We start from the raw sequence: 21344 nt of genomic DNA, 5'->3' as shown, positions 1-21344 counted from the left end.
TCAGCATTGATGGTGCCTTTCCAGATGTGTAAGCTGCCCATGCCACACGCACTCATGCAACCCCATACCATCAGAGATGCAGGCTTCTGAACTGAGCGCTGATAACAACTTGGGTTGTCCTTGTCCTCTTTAGTCCGGATGACATGGCATCCCAGTTTTCCAAAAAGAACTTCAAATTTTGATTCGTCTGACCACAGAACAGTTTTCCACTTTTCCACAGTCCATTTTAAATGAGCCTTAGCCCAGAGAAAATGCCTGCGCTTCTGGATCATGTTTAGATATGGCTTCTTTTTTGACCTATAGAGTTTTAGCCTGCAACAGATTGTGTTCACCGTTTTCTGGAAGTATTCCTGAGCCCATGTTGTGATTTCAGTTGTGACTTTTTACAGTAGCATTCCTGTATGTGATGCAGTGCCGTCTAAGGACCCGAAGATCACGGACATCCACTATGGTTTTCCGGCCTTGATCCTTACGCACAGAGATTGTTCCAGATTCTCTAAATCTTTGGATGATATTATGCACTGTAGATGATGATAACTTCAAACTCTTTGCAGTTTTCTCTGAGAAACTCCTTTCTGATATTGCTCCACTATTTTTCGCCGCAGCATTGGGGGAATTGGTGATCCTCTGCCCATCTTGACTTCTAAGAGACACTGCCACTCTGAGAGGCTCTTTTTATACCCAATCATGTTGCCAATTGACCTAATAAGTTGCAAATTGGTCCTCCAGCTGTTCCTTATATGTACATTTAACTTTTCCAGCCTCTTATTGCTACCTGTCCCAACTTTTTTGGAATGTGTAGCTCTCATGAAATCCAAAATGAGCCAATATTTGCATGACATTTCAAAATGTCTCACTTTCAACATTTGATATGTTATCTATATTCTATTGTGAATAAAATATAAGTTTATGAGAATTGTAAATTATTGCATTCCTTTTTTATTCACAGTTTGTATAGTGTCCCAACTTTTTTGGAATCGGGTTTGTATTTCATATATATTATTATTATATTATTATTATTATTTCCTATAGGCCTATATATTTCATATATATTTAATCTATATTCATCTATATTTTATCTATATTTCCCCCTCACTGGTGGAAAAACTCAAACATAGCCTATATAAGCGGCAAGTTTATTATGAAAAAATATAAATGTTAAAAAAAAATCAAAAATTAGGAGAATCAGTGAATTGTGAACAACTTACTGCCATTGTGTAAATAATATGTAATGTAAGCCATAAAAAAGTAGTTTTAATTAGCCTACAAGTACTTGATTTTGGAATCTAATTATACGTAATCCAGATTATGTAATCCATTACCAGCTCTGTATATGTATGAAACCACAGCCTATGAATACATATCTACAGTGGGAAAAAATGTGTATAGTGAATTATCTGACCCCCTGTCTCAGCTCTACATAAACATATTTTATATCCTATTATGTACTGACTGCATGACAAGATGTGCTACAATATTTACCACATTTTATGAAACATTGATGAGATGATAGGTCAGACAATTTTATATCTATTTTTATGTTTTTTTATATAAAAAAAAAAAAAATATATATATATATATATATATATATATATATATATATATATATATATATATATATATATATATATATATATATATATATTGGGGATGGTGAATCTGTTAGTGTGAAAAATACAAAGATGAACAAAAATGTAAATATGTAGTTTGCTTGCACAGCGCCCTCTTGTGCGTTTTCTGTCTACATATATTTTGCCACTGGTCGCACAAACCACCCGATGCACTAGGTGGCAGTATAACAACATCAACTGATTCATCCGCCACCGACAGCAAAACAGAGAGGAAAATCATACTAGCAGCAAGGCGTATGCACGTGGAAATTGCTCGGTGATAACTACAAGTAAAGGTATGGGAATATATTTACTGCTACTATTACGGTTACTAAACTCATATACTGGATCCAAACATTTGATCTTTTATGAGAATAACTTTTTCATGTGTCGCTTATAGCCTGATTGTATGCAAATAAGGTGTTTTAACAGCCCAAAAGTATTCTCATAACATCTTTTTTTATCATAACTTAAACATCTTCGTTTTGTTGTTGTTGTTGTTGTTGTTGTTGTTGTTGTTGTATCATCAATATATGGTACATTTGTGGTGCACCACATATGCGGTAAATCTCATGAAGCCTGTCAAGAACATGTCCAAGTTCTATTTCACCAAAGTCAAAATATATGAATGTTTTCGTTACTGTAATTATTTGTATTGTAATACTTCTAATGATAATCTCAATAACAGTTATGAAAGTTACTTGAAAACTAAAAAGGCTAACGTATGGGTACATTTCAGTTTGATTATCATGAAATAACACTAAGCAAAAAGAAAAAACTTAATTCTTTCAAGTAAACTTTATGTAAAATATTATTTTGGGAGGGAATATGATGAAAGATGTTGTATTCTTTCGTGAGATTCATCCATTGAAACTGCAGAATGGTTACTTTGTGTAAAAACAGAAATTCTTTTATTATTACATGTCTCTAGATGACATCTTTAGCACATCAGTTGAAGCGGCTGGCTTTGCCGCAGAATGACTCGAATCTGCTCAGCCGGAGAGAGGTGGCCTCTGTGCTCTTTGACCCTAAAGATGCTGCCACCATGGACCGCAGCACCTTCTATGCACTGGGTGAGTTCTGTGTCCTACCAGAGCTTTTTCTTGTTTTTTTCTCCAAGACACACTGCTCTTTTGAACTTGTATACTATGTTCATTGATATGCAGTTACTGCATATAATACATTTAAATTGGAGGAGATGCACCAATGTATCGGCCAATAATCGATATCGTATGATTAAAAGTAATAATTTTTACTACTGGCAACTCATACTTTGTGTGAATAAAATCTCCCTTGTGTTGAATTTAAGGCAAGTTCAGTTTTAAGGGAATTGAAAATTATCCCATGATTCACTCACAATCAAGCCATCCTAGGTGTATATAATCAGAATTATTTAATATCCTGGCTCTTCCAAGCTTTATAATGATAGTGAATGGGACTCACTATTTTGAAGCCCAAGAAAGTGCATCCATCCATGATGAAAGTAATCCATACGGCTCCAGGGGGTAAATAAAGGCCTTCTAAAGTGAAGTGATGGGTTTTTGTGAGACAAATATCCATATTTTAAACTTTATAAACTATAATAACTAGGGTTGCAAAGGGGCGGAAAGTTTCGGGTAAATTTCCGTAAACTTTCCATGGGAACTTAACCTGGGGAATTTTGGAAATATTCCAATTTTGAAACTTAACAGGAATTTATGGGAAATTATGGGAATTTATGGGAATTAATTGGAAATTTGGGGAAATTTATAATAAAATATATAAAAACATAAATATAAACATTTTGTTTGGTCATAACATAAAATTACAGGTATTTATTTTTCGCATTCATCTAATTCTATTTTAGTAAATATGTAAAATAAATATATTTTTATTGCAGCAATTGTTATGTGTTATTTCAGTGTCACATGATCCTCATTCTAATATGCTGATTTGATACTCGGTTATTATCAATGTTGCTGCTTAATATATTTTGGAACCTGTAATACTTTTTTCATGATTCATTGATGAATAAAAAGTTAAAAAGAACATAATTTATTCAAAATATAAATCTTTTCTAACAGTATCACTTTAATATCACTTTTTATCAATTTCACACGTCCTTGCTGAATAAAAGTATTAATTTCTTTCAAAAAAAAAGAAAGAAAACAGTCACTGGCCTCAAATTTTGAACGGTAGTGTATATTGTTACAAAAGATTTCTATTTTAAAGAAATTCTGCTCTTTAAATTTGTATTCATCAAAACTCCTGAAAAAAGTATCATATCATCAGGTTATAAAGCAGTTTCCAACATTGGTAATTGAGTATCAAATTGGCACATTAGAATGATTTCTGAAGGATCATGTGACACTGAAGACTGGAGTAATGATGCTGAAAATTTGCATCACAGAAATAAATTATATTTTAATGTATATTAAAATAGAAAAACATTATTGTAGTTATATTTCACAATATTACTTTCTGTATTTTTGATCAAATGTGCATGTTATGGACTGGGGAAATGCACAGTGCGTGCAGGGGGTGTGGCCTCAAAAACCCTGCAGTAAGTAGTGTGCTGTGTGAATGTGACTGAGGAATGTGCAGGGTAAAAAAATCAACTGAAATTGCATTAAATCTGGTTGTTTTAACGAAAATTATGCTGCAAAATGTTTTTTTTTTTTTTTCAACTACATTTAAGTACCCTGTTAAAGGCTAAACTGCAATTTTGCAAATTCCCTGTTTATTCCCATTAATTCCCGTTAATTCCCATGGAAAGTTTCCAGCTTTGAAAATTCCCGGAATTTTGTAACCCTAATAATAACTAGCTCCTGGCAAATGGCTGTACACATCTAGTCTGACGTGATGTATAACGCAGAATGTAGGACACTTAGACGCCTCTCGTGGTTTAAACAAATAGGGCTGGGCTATAAACTCAAGCTCCTCTTCTTTTATATCAAAATCCTCTGACATTTCTCTTTAAACATTCTTGTTTTAGACTTCTAATTTGTGAGCCGCGTTTTGTTTTACTCTATCCTCTGTGCTTCCGTGTCTGTCAATACGCCATTCATCACGTCAGAGGTTACACTTTACAATTGATTGTTTTTTGTATAAAAAAAAAAAAAAAAAAAAAAAAAATCCATATTTAAAACTTTATAAACTATAGTAACCAGCTTCTGGCAAATTACCGTACGCTTCAAGATATGGCGGAAGTGTAACCTCTGACGTGATGAATGCCGTATTGACAGACGCGGAAGCACAGAGGATAGAGTAAAACAAAACGTCAGACTTGATGTGTACAGCCATTTGCCAGGAGCTAGTTATTATAGTTTATGAAGTTTAAAATATGGATATTTGTCTTACAAAAACCCATCGCTTCACTTTAGAAGGCCTTTATTTACCCCCTGGAGCTTTTACTTTTATGATGGATGGATGTACTTTCTTGGACTTCAAAATCATCAGCGCCATTCACTACCATTATAAAGCTCGGAAGAGACGGGATACTTTTAAATATAACTCAGATGTGTTATCATAATCATAGATAATCATATACACCTAGGATGGGTTGAGGGTGAGTAAATCATGGGATAATTTTCATTTTTGGATGAACTATCCCTTTATGCAACAATAACACTTAAACAGTTAAATTGTGACTTAAAAGCAGGCTCTGTTTGACCCTATGAATAACCCGTAGCTCAAGCCAGGGTTGCCAGGTCTGCATTTTTCCCTACACCAAAAATTATTTGTAGCGCGCCTCCTATCCAGTAATTGCAAAGAGCTTTGTGCTTTGTTACATGTGATAAGAAACTAAATCTCAGCTTTCAAATTCTGTCAATTTTTTCACAAAATTCAAACAATAAATTATGTTTTGAAAAGATGATTGAGTTTCTAAAGATGGCTGCATGCTTGTTTCTCTTGCGCATAAGGTCTATATTCAACACAACACACATTTTCTTTACACGCTGTATGAGTTGCGGTCCGACATGTTTTTCCAAGCTCTTTTAATTGATAATCGGCTCTGATCATATGCTGTTTTAAACAATTGGCTGATGGCCGATAGTGAAAATAATTGCTTTTATCAGCCAAAACTGATTATTTGCCAATACATCGGTGCATCCCTAACTTTCAAATAAGTTGTAATGTTGTGATTCACCTTGTAGCTGGTTGGTTTGGTTCATAGTCAAAGCTTTGTCAAAGAAATATTTTAAATCCCTATGGGAAAAATGAATGGAAAAAATACTCCCATTATTGCTGCTGAAAAAGTGAGTGGGCACTAATGCACTTTATTGGTGCATCTTTCTTCAGAATTATGGGAAGTGTAGTTTCTTCACCTGGAATTTAGCTATTAAACACTTCTAATGAGTTATGGCATATATAGAATCATAAATCATCACTTCTCATCAGAGCTCATTGTAGGCCAGTTAATTTTTAGTTATGTAACCCAATTCTCTGTTAACTATGCACACACTATTTATTATAAATAGACAGTGTTGTGCTGCTCATGGTTTAGGGTCATCTTGCAATCATCGTTTCACAATTGATTTAGCTTTTACAAGCAGATTTACTGTAATCATTCACCTGTTTATAATTGCAGCAAGCAGTCACCTTGTCTAATTTCTGCTGTTATTGATCATTCTGAATAGGATGCACAGGACTTGAGGAGCTGATGGGTATTGATCCAGCATTCAGTGAATTTCAGGAGACTCTGTTTAATCAAGCCTCTCTGACCTTAGAGCGCAGCATTCAGTCCAAAGAAGTCAACAAGAAACTGGACAAGAGCATCTCTCTATTTCTTACTCGACTGTCACCTTACTTTCTTCTCAAGCCTGCTCTGAAATGCATTGAATGGCTAATACACAGGTAACCTTCAATAGATTTGCCATTGTCACACTTTAGGTGTTTGAGTCTCAACAGTTTGCACACTATTGTTTTAGAGTGTGATAAACTTGTTAGTGTCAAAATTGTGCTGTGTTTTAGGATTTTCTTCATTTAAAATGTGTGTAATTTATTCTACTTTGGTTATAATTATTGCAATTTTGTTTTGAGAACTAGTAGCGTAGAAATCATACACCTTCTTATAATATAATATATATTGTAGAATGGAAAAATAATATAAAAATCTTGATTTCAGATTCCACATTCAGCTGTACAACCAGGACAGCCTGATTGCTTGTGTTTTACCGTATCATGAGACTAAAGTGTTTGTACGAGTGATCCAGCTTTTAAAGATAGAGGATCCAACCCACAAATGGCACTGGCTGCATGGACTTCAGGTAAACTATATCATTTCATATCATATATGTAGTCAGTGTAGAGAATGATATACCTTTTGTGATTGTGACTCTTCTAACTGCTCTGTGCTTTATCTATAGAAACCGGGTGTTCCCCTGGCCCGAGGAACTCTGCTCACACACTGCTATAAGGATTTAGGCTTCATGGATTTCATTTGTTCTATGGTCACAAATTCAGTAAAGGTAAGAAACCTGGGCTGTGTGCTATTCTGGTTAAAGTCTGCCAATATATTAATGCACTGGTTAATACTTTGAATAATATCATAGGCATACTCTGAATTTGTCCGGGATGGGAACTGTCCGCAGCTGCGTGTGATTTTCTCTTTCTATGCATCTACCATCGTTTCTGCACTTGATGCAGTGGAGAAGATAACTAACTCTATTATTGCCAAGCTGCTTCCATTTGTACAACTGGTAAGACAATGATTCAAGAACATAATGCTGATGTAATTAAGTTTATATTTTATATATATGTGTGTCTGAGATGTTTTTGATGGATTATATTTTTGTAATATTGTATAATTATTTTTGACTTAACATGAATATAATGATATAAGCTTTGATTTTCAGAATTTTAATTAGTAACCAACTGATATGAACCCACAACGACACTGACCAAATAAATATAGTAAGCAATAGGATGAAAACGACAAATTATTGTCATGGTTTTTGCCACAAAATGTGTTTTGTGTACTGAAAGGGCATACTTTCTCCCGCTCTCTCTTTCAAACGTACACACGGGCACGTTTTGTCAGCGCTGCTCTTATAAATTAATTGGTAAAATAGTTTAGCAGCTTAAAAGCTACATGACATTTCTCGCCAGTGAGGTAATAACTGTGCGGTTCTTGAGGTAAATAAACGTATAGTTTTGCTATTAGTAGAGACACCGCTGCCTTTGTAGCGTCGTGGCCACATTACCACCTCGGGTGTGTGTTATTTTCTAAGAATTCAACTGCCCGTCGTTAATTATTCCTTACTTATTTTCTACAATCTAATATAATTTAAACAGAAAAATAAAATTTCTTGATTTAAGTAGTTTGCATAATAAATATTGTCTTAAACATAATTGGGCAATCAGATTGGTAATATCTGAGTGTTTGTGTGCATGTAAACAGTCAATAACTGATTCAAGTGTCTATATCGGGTGGTGGGGTACAATGTATTGGCCATATATACATAACACAGTAATGATAGCAAATGCAATGTACACAAAATGATTAATTATAATTGGCATATGTATTGGTCAACCACATTTAAAGTACATTTTGTCACAAAATGGAACGGCTGAAAATAAATGTTTGATAGGAATGTTGTACCAGGCCCAAGAAAAGATGTATGCTACTGAATCTAAATAATTTTCTGCTTTTTCCTTATATAACCAGGGGCTGAAATCTAACTTTTTAGACTACACTGCTGCCACTTACATGATCGTGTGTCAGATGGCAGTGAAGGTAGTGATGGAGGATCAGCTGGTGGACACTCTGACCGTGCAGTTGTGCAGGTCTCTAGGTCGAATGCCACAGCTGACCAGAGAGGGCTTGAGCTGCATTATCATCCTCTTGCAGAACCAGAAAGAAGGTGTAGTTGGTCCAAAGTAAGTTTTAGTAATTTGTTCTCTACTTTGACTTTGAATAGTAGTTGTAAATGATGTGTTCCCCAAGGACTAGTCATGTTTGTTTCTCTCAAAATTATCTGCAATCTAAAATATTTCATTATTTTTTTTCTTTTCCCATTAGGGCATTTGGGTACCTGTGTGCTACCCCCACCCTGGTGTCCACACTCCAGAATATAGCTGCAGTCCATGACATCAGTCCCTTACTGAGTTACCTGCTGCCCCATCTCATACACTCTGTGATGACGCAGGATGGTTGGTTTCTATCTGTGCTCTATGTGAACTTAATCACCATGCAATCCAAATTCTTAAATTATGTTTAATGCTAGCTGTGCATTAAACAGTTTTTTTGCATGACGTGGAGGCAAAGAATTGCATTCAGAATTTGTGTTCAGATCGTTTAATGCACAGCTAGCCGTGGATTATCCCACTTATACCATGGTTGTTTGCCGGCATTTACAAGTTAAAGCTGTTATTGATGTTTTCAGTGCAACAGTTGAACGGAAGTGTAAAAATTAATTGTTTTTGTAATTTATGGCTTGTTAGATCTAGCTTTCTGCCTCTTAAAATCAGTCACAGAGATAAAGCAATGTGGTAAGATTACATTTATTTGAATGAATGAATTATTGCATTTATTTGCATTAATTATTGAGAGAGAGATATGCATTTACCTGCATCTCTGTCAACTAAGAATGAAGCTGTAAGTTTAATTCCTGTAAAAACAGTGACATAACCCCCTTGTTACTGAAAAATATAATGTAGCGATTCAGTAGCAAAGCTATTTCATTGGGGGAAAAAAAAGTACCACATAAAGTCACTGACTGCTAAGATGCATGGTGTGTAAAAGATGCCAATGCTCTGATAATTCCATAGCTCAAGAGTTCCAAACTTCCACTAGCGTTAATATTAGCACAAAGGAGCTGTACAGTGGGATAGGTTTATATGGCTGAGCAGCTGCATGTAAGGTTCACATCACCAAGTACAATGCCAAGCGTCACATGGAGTGGTGAAAAACACTCCGCCACACGACTTTGGAGCAATAAAAACGTGTTCTGTGTACTGACAAATAGCTCTGCTCTGTTTGGCAGTCTGATGGGCGAGTCTGGATTTACCTTATGCCAGGAGAACATTGCCTGACTGTATTGTGCTAACTGTAAAGATTGGTAGAGGAGGGATAATGGTATGGGGCTGTTTTTCAGGGGTTGGGCTACACCCATTACTTCCAGTGAAAGAAAATCTTAATGCTTCAGCATACCAAGACATTTTGGACAATGCAATGCTTCCAATTTTGTGGTAACAGTTTGGGGAAGGCATTTTCTATTCCAGCATGTTTGTGCCCCAGTGCACAAAGCAAGGTCCATAAAAATACGGTTGGATGGGTTGGTGTGGAAGAACTTGACTGGCCTGCACAGAGCCCTGGCCTCAGCCCCATTGAACACCTTTGGGATGAACTGGAATGTAGACTGCGAGCCAGGCCTTTTTGTCCAACAACAGTGCCTGGCCTCAGAAAAGCTCTACTGGAAGATTGGGCAAAAATTCCCACAGAAACGCATTAACTTCCACTCTCCCTTGCAATTCCATCTCTTGTCTGATGACCTGTGCACCGGTGTGAGGCCTAGTCAAAAATCCTTTTCTTCCAGCACTTCCAGTCGCTCACGTGAGAGCGCAGATTTAGCAAATGACAACATTCCAATCAATTTCAAGTGGACAAAATCATGTCCTGCCCTACCCTACATTTCAGATCCAGATTGAATAAATGTAAACCATCAAAGTGCTCCCAGTAGGAGTTGTATAAATTCAGTCAGACAAGTACATTGGCAAAAGATCTTTTCTCATATCTTTAAAAAGTTGCATTAAATTTTTGGCTTAGGTACCGTAATGATGAGATTGCAGCTTGGAGCTGTTTCCAGGCAACGTTCATAATGTTTATTGTTAGTTAGTAGGGTCAATGCACATTAATAAACTTTACAGTAAATGTGCCAGAATTAGCCCAAAGGGCTATTTTTCATCTGCAGACCCTTGACAGAATGTTAAAAAGTCACCCTAAAACAAAGATATAACATAATTAAACGCATATACATCATAAAAAAATAAAAAAAATAAAATAAATAATAATAATATAAAGGAAGGAAGAGAAGCAAAAAAAAAAAGGGAGAGAGAGAGAGAAAATAAAGAAAAAGAGAAAAAAAGGAGAAGAGAAAAAAAAAAAAAAACTAATAAGAAAGATGGCAACAGGAGAAGGCGACATAGCCAAGAGCAATTTATACAAAAAAGTCTATTTTGTCAAAAATACTGTACTAATGTTGACAATGCTGATTTGTCAGTAACCATTTTTTAAGATGAAACTGAAAAAAACCAAAAGTATGTAATTTTCTAATAGTTGATGGGATGGAGTTCCATTCCCTTGCAGCTCTAACTGAAAATACAGACTGACTGAATTTGCATCGTTTGAGAGGTATAATACAGTCCCCTCTTTCCCCTCCCCTTGTCGATCGATGTGTGGTTGTTCTAATATTCACAAACTGTTTTAATGGTGAAGTCAAACTGTGTATAGTCTTAAACAGTAAACAAATATGCACATATTTAATCAAGTTATCCCAGCTTAGCAAATTGTATTTTTTTAATATTAAACAATGATGAAAGTGAACTGATTTCTGATCAAGAGTTTTTAGTGTTTGTTTATACAATGACTCCAGAGGTTTCAAAGTAGTTATACTAGCTTGTGACCAAGTGGTAAGACAATAAGTAATATGCGAAATGATCATAGAATGCACATACATCAGAGCAGACTCAGATGACATATAACAGCGAATAAATCTAAAATTTGATAGACTAAACCTGACCCGGTTGCATACCTTTTTAACTTGAGCCTTAAATGAAAGTTTGGAATCAATCAGAACACCAAGGTACTTATATTCAGATACAACTTGTAATCTTTCTCCTGATACAAAAACATCTGGTACTACATTATAACTATTAGTTTTGGTAAAGAACATACTCATTGTTTTAGAGATATTTAACTGTAAACAGCATTGTTCTAGCCAAGATGTGACATGAACCAGTGATTTCGTAAGTTCATTTGCAACTTGTGACACACTACTTCCATGTATATAAATGCTGTAATCAATCCATGTGAGACTTTGTTTCTCTGTTGATGACCACAGAATACTTCACCTGTGTACCAAAGATTACATCTGAACAGGGTTTAAAAGGATGGTTCACCCAAAAATGAAAATTCTGTGAACATTTACTCACCCTTGAACAGTTGTTCCAAACCTGTTTAGATTTCTTTGTTCTGCTGTGCACAAAGGAAGATATAGAACAAAAATCGTGGCAAAAATATGGCCAAATGTCATGTAGTGTATTCCAGCCTTTTGTTTAAGTCAAATCTAAACATTGAAAGTAGTTATAATAAAGCATAAATGTCCAAAATTTTGATTGGTAGTGTCAAGGAGCAAATACCTAGTGATACCTAGACCCTTAATCAAAATAATCAAAAGTAAAATTGCTGTTGTCACATTTGTTTCTTAATAGGTGAACAGCCGATTGAAGGTTTGTCAGAAAGTACTGGACTATTACAATCACTGTTTCAGAATCTTCAACTATCCAACAACTTGGAGAACACTGCAGCCAAGTAAGCGGGGTTCAATTTAGCTTTAATTGAGTGAAACTCTCTTTTCCCTGTACATTATGCATGTACTGTATGATGGTCTGATGATTTATTAGATCTTTACTCTTGTACATTTGTTGCTTTGTTCAGGCTGCTTCTTGAGGAGTATGTTTCCTGTGGCAGTGAGCTTCCCTCGGATATGATTTCAGCTCTTAATCAGAGAATTCAGTCTACTGTACGACTTTTTGAATCCAGGTAGGTTTATAGTCACTTCTGCACTTTTGTAGTATAGTATAGCTCATAAAATGTTATTCAATCACAAGGAGTGTTTTGTTTATCTTTGAGTGGGTTTTGCTCGTAGGTATCCAGGTGCACTGGATGTGGCACTGGAAAATCATGTCAAAAATGTGTCAACTGATGATGAAAAAGGTCTGCTTCATCAGTTCATCTCACTTACGATGAGCTGTGGAAAATATCAGGTAGGAAACCATTCTGTGTGCTATTTATTTATTCTTATTTTTTAGTCTTTATTTTGGAGCTAACAAATAATCCATAATATTGTACAGTCAGCTGACTTTTATCGCAAAATAAATTCTGACAGGATAATCAGGACCCTGATGTGAAACTGATATTAGTTAATATGGGACACATCAAATCAGTTCACCTGAATCCGTTACCTGTGACGATAATCAATTATGTAAAAATATGCAGAAGTATTCCAGAGCACTGTGTAATAATGAGATATGTTTAGAAATGTTTGTTTAGGATTGTGTTCATGATTTTCACACAAACAAAGAGACTGTACCTCAAACTGCATTAAAACAATGCAAACATGATATAATATAGTGATATATAAATTCAATAAAACAACTTCCTCACATTTTATGGGCTAAATAAATGCTGAGCTTCAATGATTACGTTTCTCCAAACAATGACTGCAAATGTCTTTTCTTTTGTTAAATTTTCCATTTAGGTTAAATTTATAATTACCTATAAAGATGGCATTTCTCTTATTTACTGATCTGCAATACAAAATTTTGTGAATGTGTTTGCGATTCTGATCAGTTTCAGTCAGCTCTCAAACTTGATTAGTTTTTAGAAATCAACTGTCAAAATAGATGCATTAACGCTGCTTAAAAAATAATGACATTAATCATTTAAGTAGATGTTTAAAGGGATAGTTCACCAAAAAAAAAAAAAAAAATTGTGATTAAAAGCCTAAATTGTTGAAATTGGACTAAGCCACTCAATTCACATGGATTAGTTTTACGATCTCTTTATGAGCTTTTTGAAGTGTCAAAGCGTTAGTTACGTAGCTGTCAATGGAGGGTCAGAAAGCTCCAAGATTTCATCAAAGATCTTCATTTGTGTTCCAAAGATTAACAAAAGTCTTACGGGTTTGGAACGACATGAGGGCGAGTAATTAATGACAGAATTTTAATTTTGGGGTGAATATCCCTTTAATAAAACCAAAACAAGACTTTAAAATGTTATTTATATGCAGATCCTGCCAGAGTCCGATACCTCTCTGATGCTCAGCCTGAATCATCCACTACCTTCTGTGAGAAATATGGCAGTAGACTACCTGAAGAAGATCCTCACCTCAGAACACGTGTGTATCTTTTGTATTCTCTTTTAATGTTAGCTTACGCTTCTTCACCTTGTTTTTCTCATATTCCATTAAACATCTAAGAGATGCACATTAATGAACTAATGATGAGATGCTTTTTGTGCGTGTGTCTTTATGGAGCAGAGTGGCTTTGATGAGGCATTTTTGAAAGATGCATTGCTGGAGAGAGTAAAGGATGATGCGCCAGAGATTGTGCTGTCTTCACTTAAAGCATTGCAAGTAAGATGACCGTATCATGCATGTAATTAGTTTTGGTCACAAACTTTCAATTTGTCTTATTTTTTGTACAATTTAAATGTTCACTGTCAGTTATGGTTGCTTGACAGCTTCATGTGGGACTAATGGATCCAGAGGAGACTGTTTCCTGTTTGATTTCACTTCTTCATCGCATCAAACCATCTGCAGATTGGTTAGTTAACTGATTTTTTTTTTACCTTCTTTAACTCTGAGCTGGTCCTCGGACCTGGATTTTTGCATTTCTATGTCAACACTATCAACTCCGAAATGAATCTGCAGCAGTCAGGGGGTATGAGCTCTGTAAGTTGTTTACGTTCATTATTATTATAATATTATGTGCTTTGAGACATGAGGTAATTTAACACCATCTCTCGATATTGTGTAGCTTGTCAGTGATCTACAGTTCTGTCTATTAAATGTCGCTCCATTTGAAAGCAAGTGATGGCGATTTAGCGGTAATCAGGGAACCGGCTTTACTGACGAAATGCGCGTGACAATCGCATGCGATATATCGCCCAGCCCTACTCTCGTGACGCTTTGCAGACTCTGCTGTGTGCCTTCTTGTCATGAGTGCTCTGAAGGGAGGGTGGGAACTGCTTTCAAAGCTAGCTTGCTATTGCTAGCCTGTGAAGTTGCCTACCCTACCTTTTAAGCAATCATTGTTTTTAAAAAAAATAAAGTGAAAAGTCAGTAATAAAAAACCCTGAAGAATAAAATTAAGAACTTTTCTTCCATCCATTGTTATGGCTATTACTTTCATTTACATCATGGTTATCATCTCATGATAACACTTTGGAACAACGATTTATAGGATTTTCCCCCGTATTTATACGTGGTTGTCACTCCTGAAACTGCAGTGTGTAGTGTTGGCAGCATAAAAACACAACTTTTATTTAAATAGTGAATGGGATATATACAGAAAGCTTGCAAAGTGCTTTCTCTTCATAAGCATAGAAGGTGCCAATCACTTCAGTTTCTTTTCTGCAGTATTGTGAAAACTCCCATTATAATCAATGAAGCACAGTGAATCTCTTATTTACATTGTCTGCATTTTGTTGGTTATAGTGAAAGGATCCACGAGCGTTCAGAACTCTGAGCTCATCCTGAAAGAAAACTCTGGGGTTTTGAGTATAAGGGATTCTGACTAACTTAAACACCTCTGATTGGTAATTGAATTTATGTGCTCAAAAGACTTCCCTGTGATTGGCTACTATGGTCAATGCAGCAAATAGAAACTTTGTAAGCATTATGTTTTGCACTCTCTTCAGAGCGCAAGCACTCTTCGCTGCTTTCTTTTTTGATAACCCGATTTAGGCTTCATTTTTTGTAGTCTGGGACTTCCTACCATGCCACATGCTGAATTTGACCCTAAGCACCAGACTACAAGTTGAAACAACTTTTCCTTTTGATAGGGGAGGGGATTGCTAACATGGGAGGGCAAATGCTGCCAGGCAAATGAAGAACATTTCTCATTTTTATGGATGGAAAATTGAGTCTTGCCATTATTTATTTCCTCCAGGTAGCATGATATTGTAACTATGTAATGTTACCATGATAATATTATTGATTATCAATATCCTTGTATGCCCCTGTTACTCAGTCCCACTATTACTCCCTGTCCGATGCCCCTGATGACAACAGTCTAGAATAGACTTTCATTGTTCTGTGCTTCCCATGACTTGAGTCCAACAGGAGAGAATATGTGTCAGTGTTTGTTTTTTGGCTGCCGTTGATGGCACTACTGCTAGGCTGCTACCTTGTGATCATCTGGTGCTTGTACAGTTTAAAAGAGAATGTGTGCTTTGGAAATGCTTACAATGGTCATCATACTTTGCTCGTGTATGTGTCCAAATAAAGGTGGATTTAATTTTTTTTTTTTTTTTTTTTTACACATTGCATTAATACATCATATCATGATGTATCTATCCATATCGCTGTATGCTCATAAATGATAATGTAGTTTCCACACTAAGAAAGATACTCTAGTTTGGCTTTAGTCAGGCTTTATCTGGTCTTGTTTTCTGCAGGTGTTCAGTGCTAAAAGAGGCTGTGCAACTTCTCGATGACCCACGTATTATTGAGGGCAACCCAGATCTTGAGGAACAGATTAGTTGGGAGCTCGTGCCCTTCCTGGTGCTGACCAGTGCTACGCCCAAGTGTGTGGAGCTGCAGATGGCATCTTCTATTGCTGAAACCACTCTGCTCTCCAAGCATCCTCTAACTCAGGGTTGGGCCAAAGGTACATTTTACAGGCAGAAATAATAATAATAATTACACACACACACACACACACTGTGCCAAAAAAAAGTCGTTGTTTGGATCTTAATAGGTATTTTAATATGTTGTTTCCAACGCGTTCATTTTTGGTCAAGATTTTGTGTTGACAATGCAGGAGGACAGCACTCTGTAAAGTCTCTTCCAGCACATCCTAAAAACTTTCAATGAAATTAAGATCAGGAATCAGAGATGCCAGTTTGTGTGTGAAAATGATTCTTCACGCTCCCTCCCAAACATTTTTTCACAATTTTGATTGTGTCTTGACATTGTCATCCTGAAATATGGTCATGATACATCTTCTGACATGGTTGTTTAAAAAATAAAAGCTACACACACCATCAATTGCGGTTAAAATAACCGTTGTGAAACATAACATGCAAGAAACATAATAATCGCTGTAATGATGAGGCATTCATAGATTCTTAAGTATTTGCCTATTAAAATCCATTCATTCATTCGAACTGCCACCTTTAGTTTTTACTGCTCTGGAATGGTATTTTATGGAAATTTCCAAGAAGAAATGTCCAGTAGATATTATTTTACATTCACAAGGTTTTATAATGTGACTGTCTGCGTAAAAAAGGAATGTTCAGCAAGAAATAATGTGTTGTTATCAGTTAAAATAATTTTATTTTATAACATAATTTTAATTGGTTAAAATTTATTTTCCCTGCCCACACTGGCTTTGTATCAGAGACAGAGAAATTTATTAGATTTTGATTAAATCAGTTTTGATTCATGTTGTCTGCTTTTCCTTTATTCATAGTGCTAAAGGATGTTCTGGACAAAACCTCTCCATCAGATGTGCTGGAGGTGGCCAACCAAATGCTCGCAACAACTCTGATCAAGAACTTTGCTAACATGGATCATGCAACCAAGCGAAACTCTGTTAGTGTCAAACATCCTAATATACCCACAAATTAACATTCTCTCATCATTTACCTCCAAAACTATATCAGTTTGTTTCTTTAAGAAAATGCATAAGTTAATGTTGTTTAAACAGCAATGTTTCTTCCACAGAAGAATTTTTTATTTTTTGTGTGACTTTTTAAGAGTTTTACAAACCTGCGCAAGTTGTTTCCATTCAAATCTCTTGATACAGAACCAACATTGTCTTTGCTGTGTTTTCTTTTGTGTATCTTGCAGCTGAAGAATGTCTGTGATATTCTGAGCCGCCAGGGCAGCAGTGTGCGGGAAAGAACCGCGTTTGTGGTGTTCAGTTCAGCACTGCTACAGAGTTTGCAGTCCATGATGGAGGGTCAACATTTCCACACAGCACAGAGTGTGTACAAACTACTGGAGCCATTACTACTACAGGTCCACACAATCCAACCTGAACAGGTCAGAGTGCAAATGCAGAAACAAATGGCCACAATCTACTATTTGTGATGCACTGATGCAGAAATTCTGGCCAGTAACAGTTTTAAGAAGATTTTGACTAGGAATTCATGATGTTCATCATCAGCCTCTAGAGCAAGATGACCTATTGATGTCAACCATAGGTTTTAAAAATGATCGATATTGCTATGATTAGACAACCTCTTATGTTGTTATCAACACCATGTACTGTGCTGTGTTGACTGGTGCCGATAATTATAAATCTAATTTTGACCCATACAGTTACTATATATATATATATATATGTATATATATATTACACATTTGTATTTAAAGTGTTCACATAAAAATGTAATTTCTGTCATTAAGTACTCACCCTCACATCATCCCAAATTCGTAAGACCTTTGTTCATCTTTGGAATACAAATTAAGATATTTTTGATGAAATCCAAAGGTTTCTGAACCACACATAGGCATCAACGTCACTGCACATTTTGAGGTCCAGAAAGGTAGTCAGAGACATCATTAAAATAGTCAACGTGACTACAGTGGTTCAAACTTAATGTTATGAAGCGACAGCAATACTTTTTGTGCGATGACGTTGCTGCCTATGTGTGGTTCAAAAACCTTCAGATCAAAAATATCTTAATTTGTGTTCTGAATATAAACGAAGGTCTTATGAGTTTGGCATTTCTGGGTGATGTGAAATAACCCTTTAAGTCCAATGTTAATTTTCTCTTTTTTCTCTAATGTATGTTAGGCTTCTAATGAAGAGGTATATGAGTGTCTTCCGGTCTTTGTGGTATTGGGCAAGTTTCTGCAGAAAATTAGCTCTGGTCTCAATGCAGAGAGAGAACAAGACCTCCTTCTGCTTTCACTGCTGCAGCTTTTCATCAAGGCACTCAAATGTCCAGATTCCACATTTAAAGGTAATGGACGGCTTATTTAACTGTGAACTGTAATGTGATTGTAATAAATATTCCACAAGTCTTCATTTGTGGCAACTTACATTTTATGTAAACTGAAAGAACTAAAATTTTAATATTCACACTATTTAAATACTTTTAAGAAATATTAGATTTTTTAATTAGTTTATTAGATAAATGCGCAATATGTAAGATTTTTGCAGTAAAATGTCCAAAAACCATTAGGCCAGTGTTATATATTTTGTACACTTGAGTATTACAATATCCCAAATGTTTCCAACTATTTGTAAATTGTGAGAAAATTTAAATTTTAACTAAGGCTCTGGGACGTGTGAGTTGCCGCCTGTCAATTGCGTCATACCCGCTTTACCCTCTGTTTCCGGTTTTATTTTATAGAAACCATGGAAACGCCAAAGATGCTTTAAAAATCTACAAGTTTTAATAGACGAGGGAACATCTGTTTTGATATATTTATAGGCAGAAAATGAATTGTTATATAGCTCAACACGTTTAGTCTTATTGTTTAAATCAATTTTCTTGATTTTTATTTATTTATTTATTTTATTTTTTGCAAGTATGCTTTACCATGCCTCAGAGAAACACATTTTTTTGTCAAATAGCTAACATAGCATAATCAGGTGCAGCTTTATTTTTAGTAACAGTAATAAAGAATTTTCTCCATCATACAATATGTTTTAAAATTGATTGCATGCCATTTATCAACACGAGCCATCCAGAAGTTAATATGATATTCTAAAATCTTACTGCAGTGTGCAACAGTGTCTCACAGCAGCCGCCGGGCGAACGCACAGAGTAATGTTATAAAATTTTCAACACACTCAAATGTATCTATTAATAAACAGAGCTGCGTTACCTCATTCTCATGACCGGAAAAGCGGAAGCAGCACTGACAACTGTGGCATAATAAAAGTTCTGCTGCTCAAGAGGCATGTGTTGCTCAATCGCTCCAGCGGCCTCGTTAACGTTAATAATCGCATCCATGAACATGATTTCTTCCTGACTCCAATCATTATTCTTTTCACCGTCTGTTGAGGTGGAGACCACATGTCCCAAGATTCCACTCTAAAACTTGGCATCATCAAGCTACGCCTTTGTTTTGAATAGGCTTCTAGAGACCTCTAGCGGACAGAATTATTACATATTGTACCTTTTTTAAAAGTTATTTTGAAAGGGCAATAACAATGTTGGTTATGTTGGTTAACAAAGTTGTGTTTTTCAGATGAGTCATGGTGGAACCCAGAGAAAATGGACAATAATGCCTGCTGTTACCTGCATCTCATGTGCCGTCTGTTTGACGTGCTGATCTCAGGAGCCGGTCAAGGGCCCTTGGCTCCCTGCTTCAGAAGCCTAATGCAATCTCTGTTACAGGTACTGTATTCTCCTCACAGTAACTGTTTACAGTTACAACTTCCTCTTTCTCTCTAGATGGAATAACATGCTGTTGAATTTGACTGATGTGTATGAGGCATATTAATAGTTCTTGGACATGTTTTTCACTCTTGCCAGATATCACCATTGTTGCAGTGAGAAAATGCTTGATTGAAGATTTATTTATTTTCAAAGTGTATTTGATTTAAAATAATGGTATTAGCTAGATGGCTAATTTCTCTCTGGTTTTGTCATTATTCAGGTGCACTTGAATGAGCCGATAACATTGTTTAAGTTCCTCTCTCTCTTATGGGGCTACAACAGTAATTTGGGTGATCAATTGGATTGTCGGGTTACTGCCATACTGCAAACTCAGGCTCTTTATGTGGGAAACGCTTTGCTTTGCAACCAGCCAAAAAAAACCCTTAACCTACTGGCATCAGGTTCCTCACCAGGTATGTCGATATGGTTCCTCTCACATCGTGTCTTTTTGACTGTTTGCACATCCACACAGGCCATTTTTAAAACCATTTAATCGTGAATAATCTTATATTAACATTGTTACTTTTTAAGAAACAGAAAAAATCTAATCTTAGGTATTTGTGTAATTATAAATTCTGTATTTTGTGTGGGTGACACTAATAGCGTAAATGTAAAACTCACTTCATTTGCACAAAAACATTCTAGATTTCTCAAACTATATTAAAACGTACTGGAAATGCAAACATAGAACAGTGCAAATCAAATAATAAAATTAATTTTGAGCCCTAGTTCATGTATTAAATAGTTCTGTAATTGTTTCTCTAAAAGGTATTACTAGCTTTGATAGTGTGTAATAAGGCTGGGAGAGAAATTAAAATGTAAATATTGTCTCATATGAGAACACCAAGATATTTTATTGCCTCTCTAAATTTAAACCTAATTTACATTACGTTTTATTAATTTCCGTGAATTATTTGTTTGTTTCTGTCAATCAGATCAAAAACTCATTGGATTTCACTCAACATTTTCACTTACTTTAAATGTTTTAGTAGAAATATTAGATGGTAAATATCTGATGTTTATTACTATGTTATATTTGTACCAAAAAATGAGAATAATTAAAATCTAAATAAATAAAATGAATTGTATTTTTTTTTTTCCAGAGTGAATTTGTTCTTAGCCATTACTCATGCATCTCACTCTGGTTGTGTTTTTGCAGTGGTGCCATCTTTGCTGGTGTGTCTATGTTCAGGCGTGTGTGAAGTTCGGAGAGCTGCCATTGCTGTGCTCCACTCTCTCTCAGGGGTTGTTTCTTCCCCTTATTATCCGCTAGTGGAGAACCTTCTTAAATCATCAGAGGAGATAATAGCTGACCCCTCATACCTCAAACAGGTCAGTCAAAGCACAATACAGAATCCTGGCTGTGGTAAACGGAATTTGTCATCTACATTATACTTATGTTGTAT

General features: G+C 35.6%; 1 protein-coding gene across 1 annotated transcript in view; it reads left to right on the top strand.

Annotated features, from left to right (window-relative positions):
- Positions 1–1829: 1829 nt before the first annotated feature.
- heatr1 (HEAT repeat containing 1) overlaps positions 1830–21344 on the top strand; it is a 40729-nt gene continuing 21214 nt past the window's right edge. The window contains exons 1-21 of the mRNA XM_067370328.1: positions 1830–1906; positions 2542–2683; positions 6230–6446; positions 6718–6859; positions 6959–7060; positions 7145–7291; positions 8260–8471; positions 8614–8744; positions 12024–12123; positions 12250–12354; positions 12461–12578; positions 13604–13711; positions 13853–13948; positions 14056–14138; positions 15994–16205; positions 17010–17131; positions 17390–17584; positions 18342–18510; positions 19748–19896; positions 20159–20351; positions 21098–21270. Of these exons, the coding sequence (XP_067226429.1) occupies positions 2542–2683; positions 6230–6446; positions 6718–6859; positions 6959–7060; positions 7145–7291; positions 8260–8471; positions 8614–8744; positions 12024–12123; positions 12250–12354; positions 12461–12578; positions 13604–13711; positions 13853–13948; positions 14056–14138; positions 15994–16205; positions 17010–17131; positions 17390–17584; positions 18342–18510; positions 19748–19896; positions 20159–20351; positions 21098–21270 (2916 nt within the window). The 5' untranslated portion in view covers positions 1830–1906. The remainder of the gene's footprint in view (positions 1907–2541; positions 2684–6229; positions 6447–6717; positions 6860–6958; positions 7061–7144; positions 7292–8259; positions 8472–8613; positions 8745–12023; positions 12124–12249; positions 12355–12460; positions 12579–13603; positions 13712–13852; positions 13949–14055; positions 14139–15993; positions 16206–17009; positions 17132–17389; positions 17585–18341; positions 18511–19747; positions 19897–20158; positions 20352–21097; positions 21271–21344) is intronic.

The sequence above is a fragment of the Chanodichthys erythropterus genome, chromosome 19 (genome assembly GCF_024489055.1).
Source record: "Chanodichthys erythropterus isolate Z2021 chromosome 19, ASM2448905v1, whole genome shotgun sequence".
In the NCBI taxonomy this organism is placed as follows: domain Eukaryota; kingdom Metazoa; phylum Chordata; class Actinopteri; order Cypriniformes; family Xenocyprididae; genus Chanodichthys; species Chanodichthys erythropterus.
The sequence above is the reverse complement of the archived record's forward strand: the minus strand, read 5'-3'. Positions and strand labels throughout refer to the sequence as shown.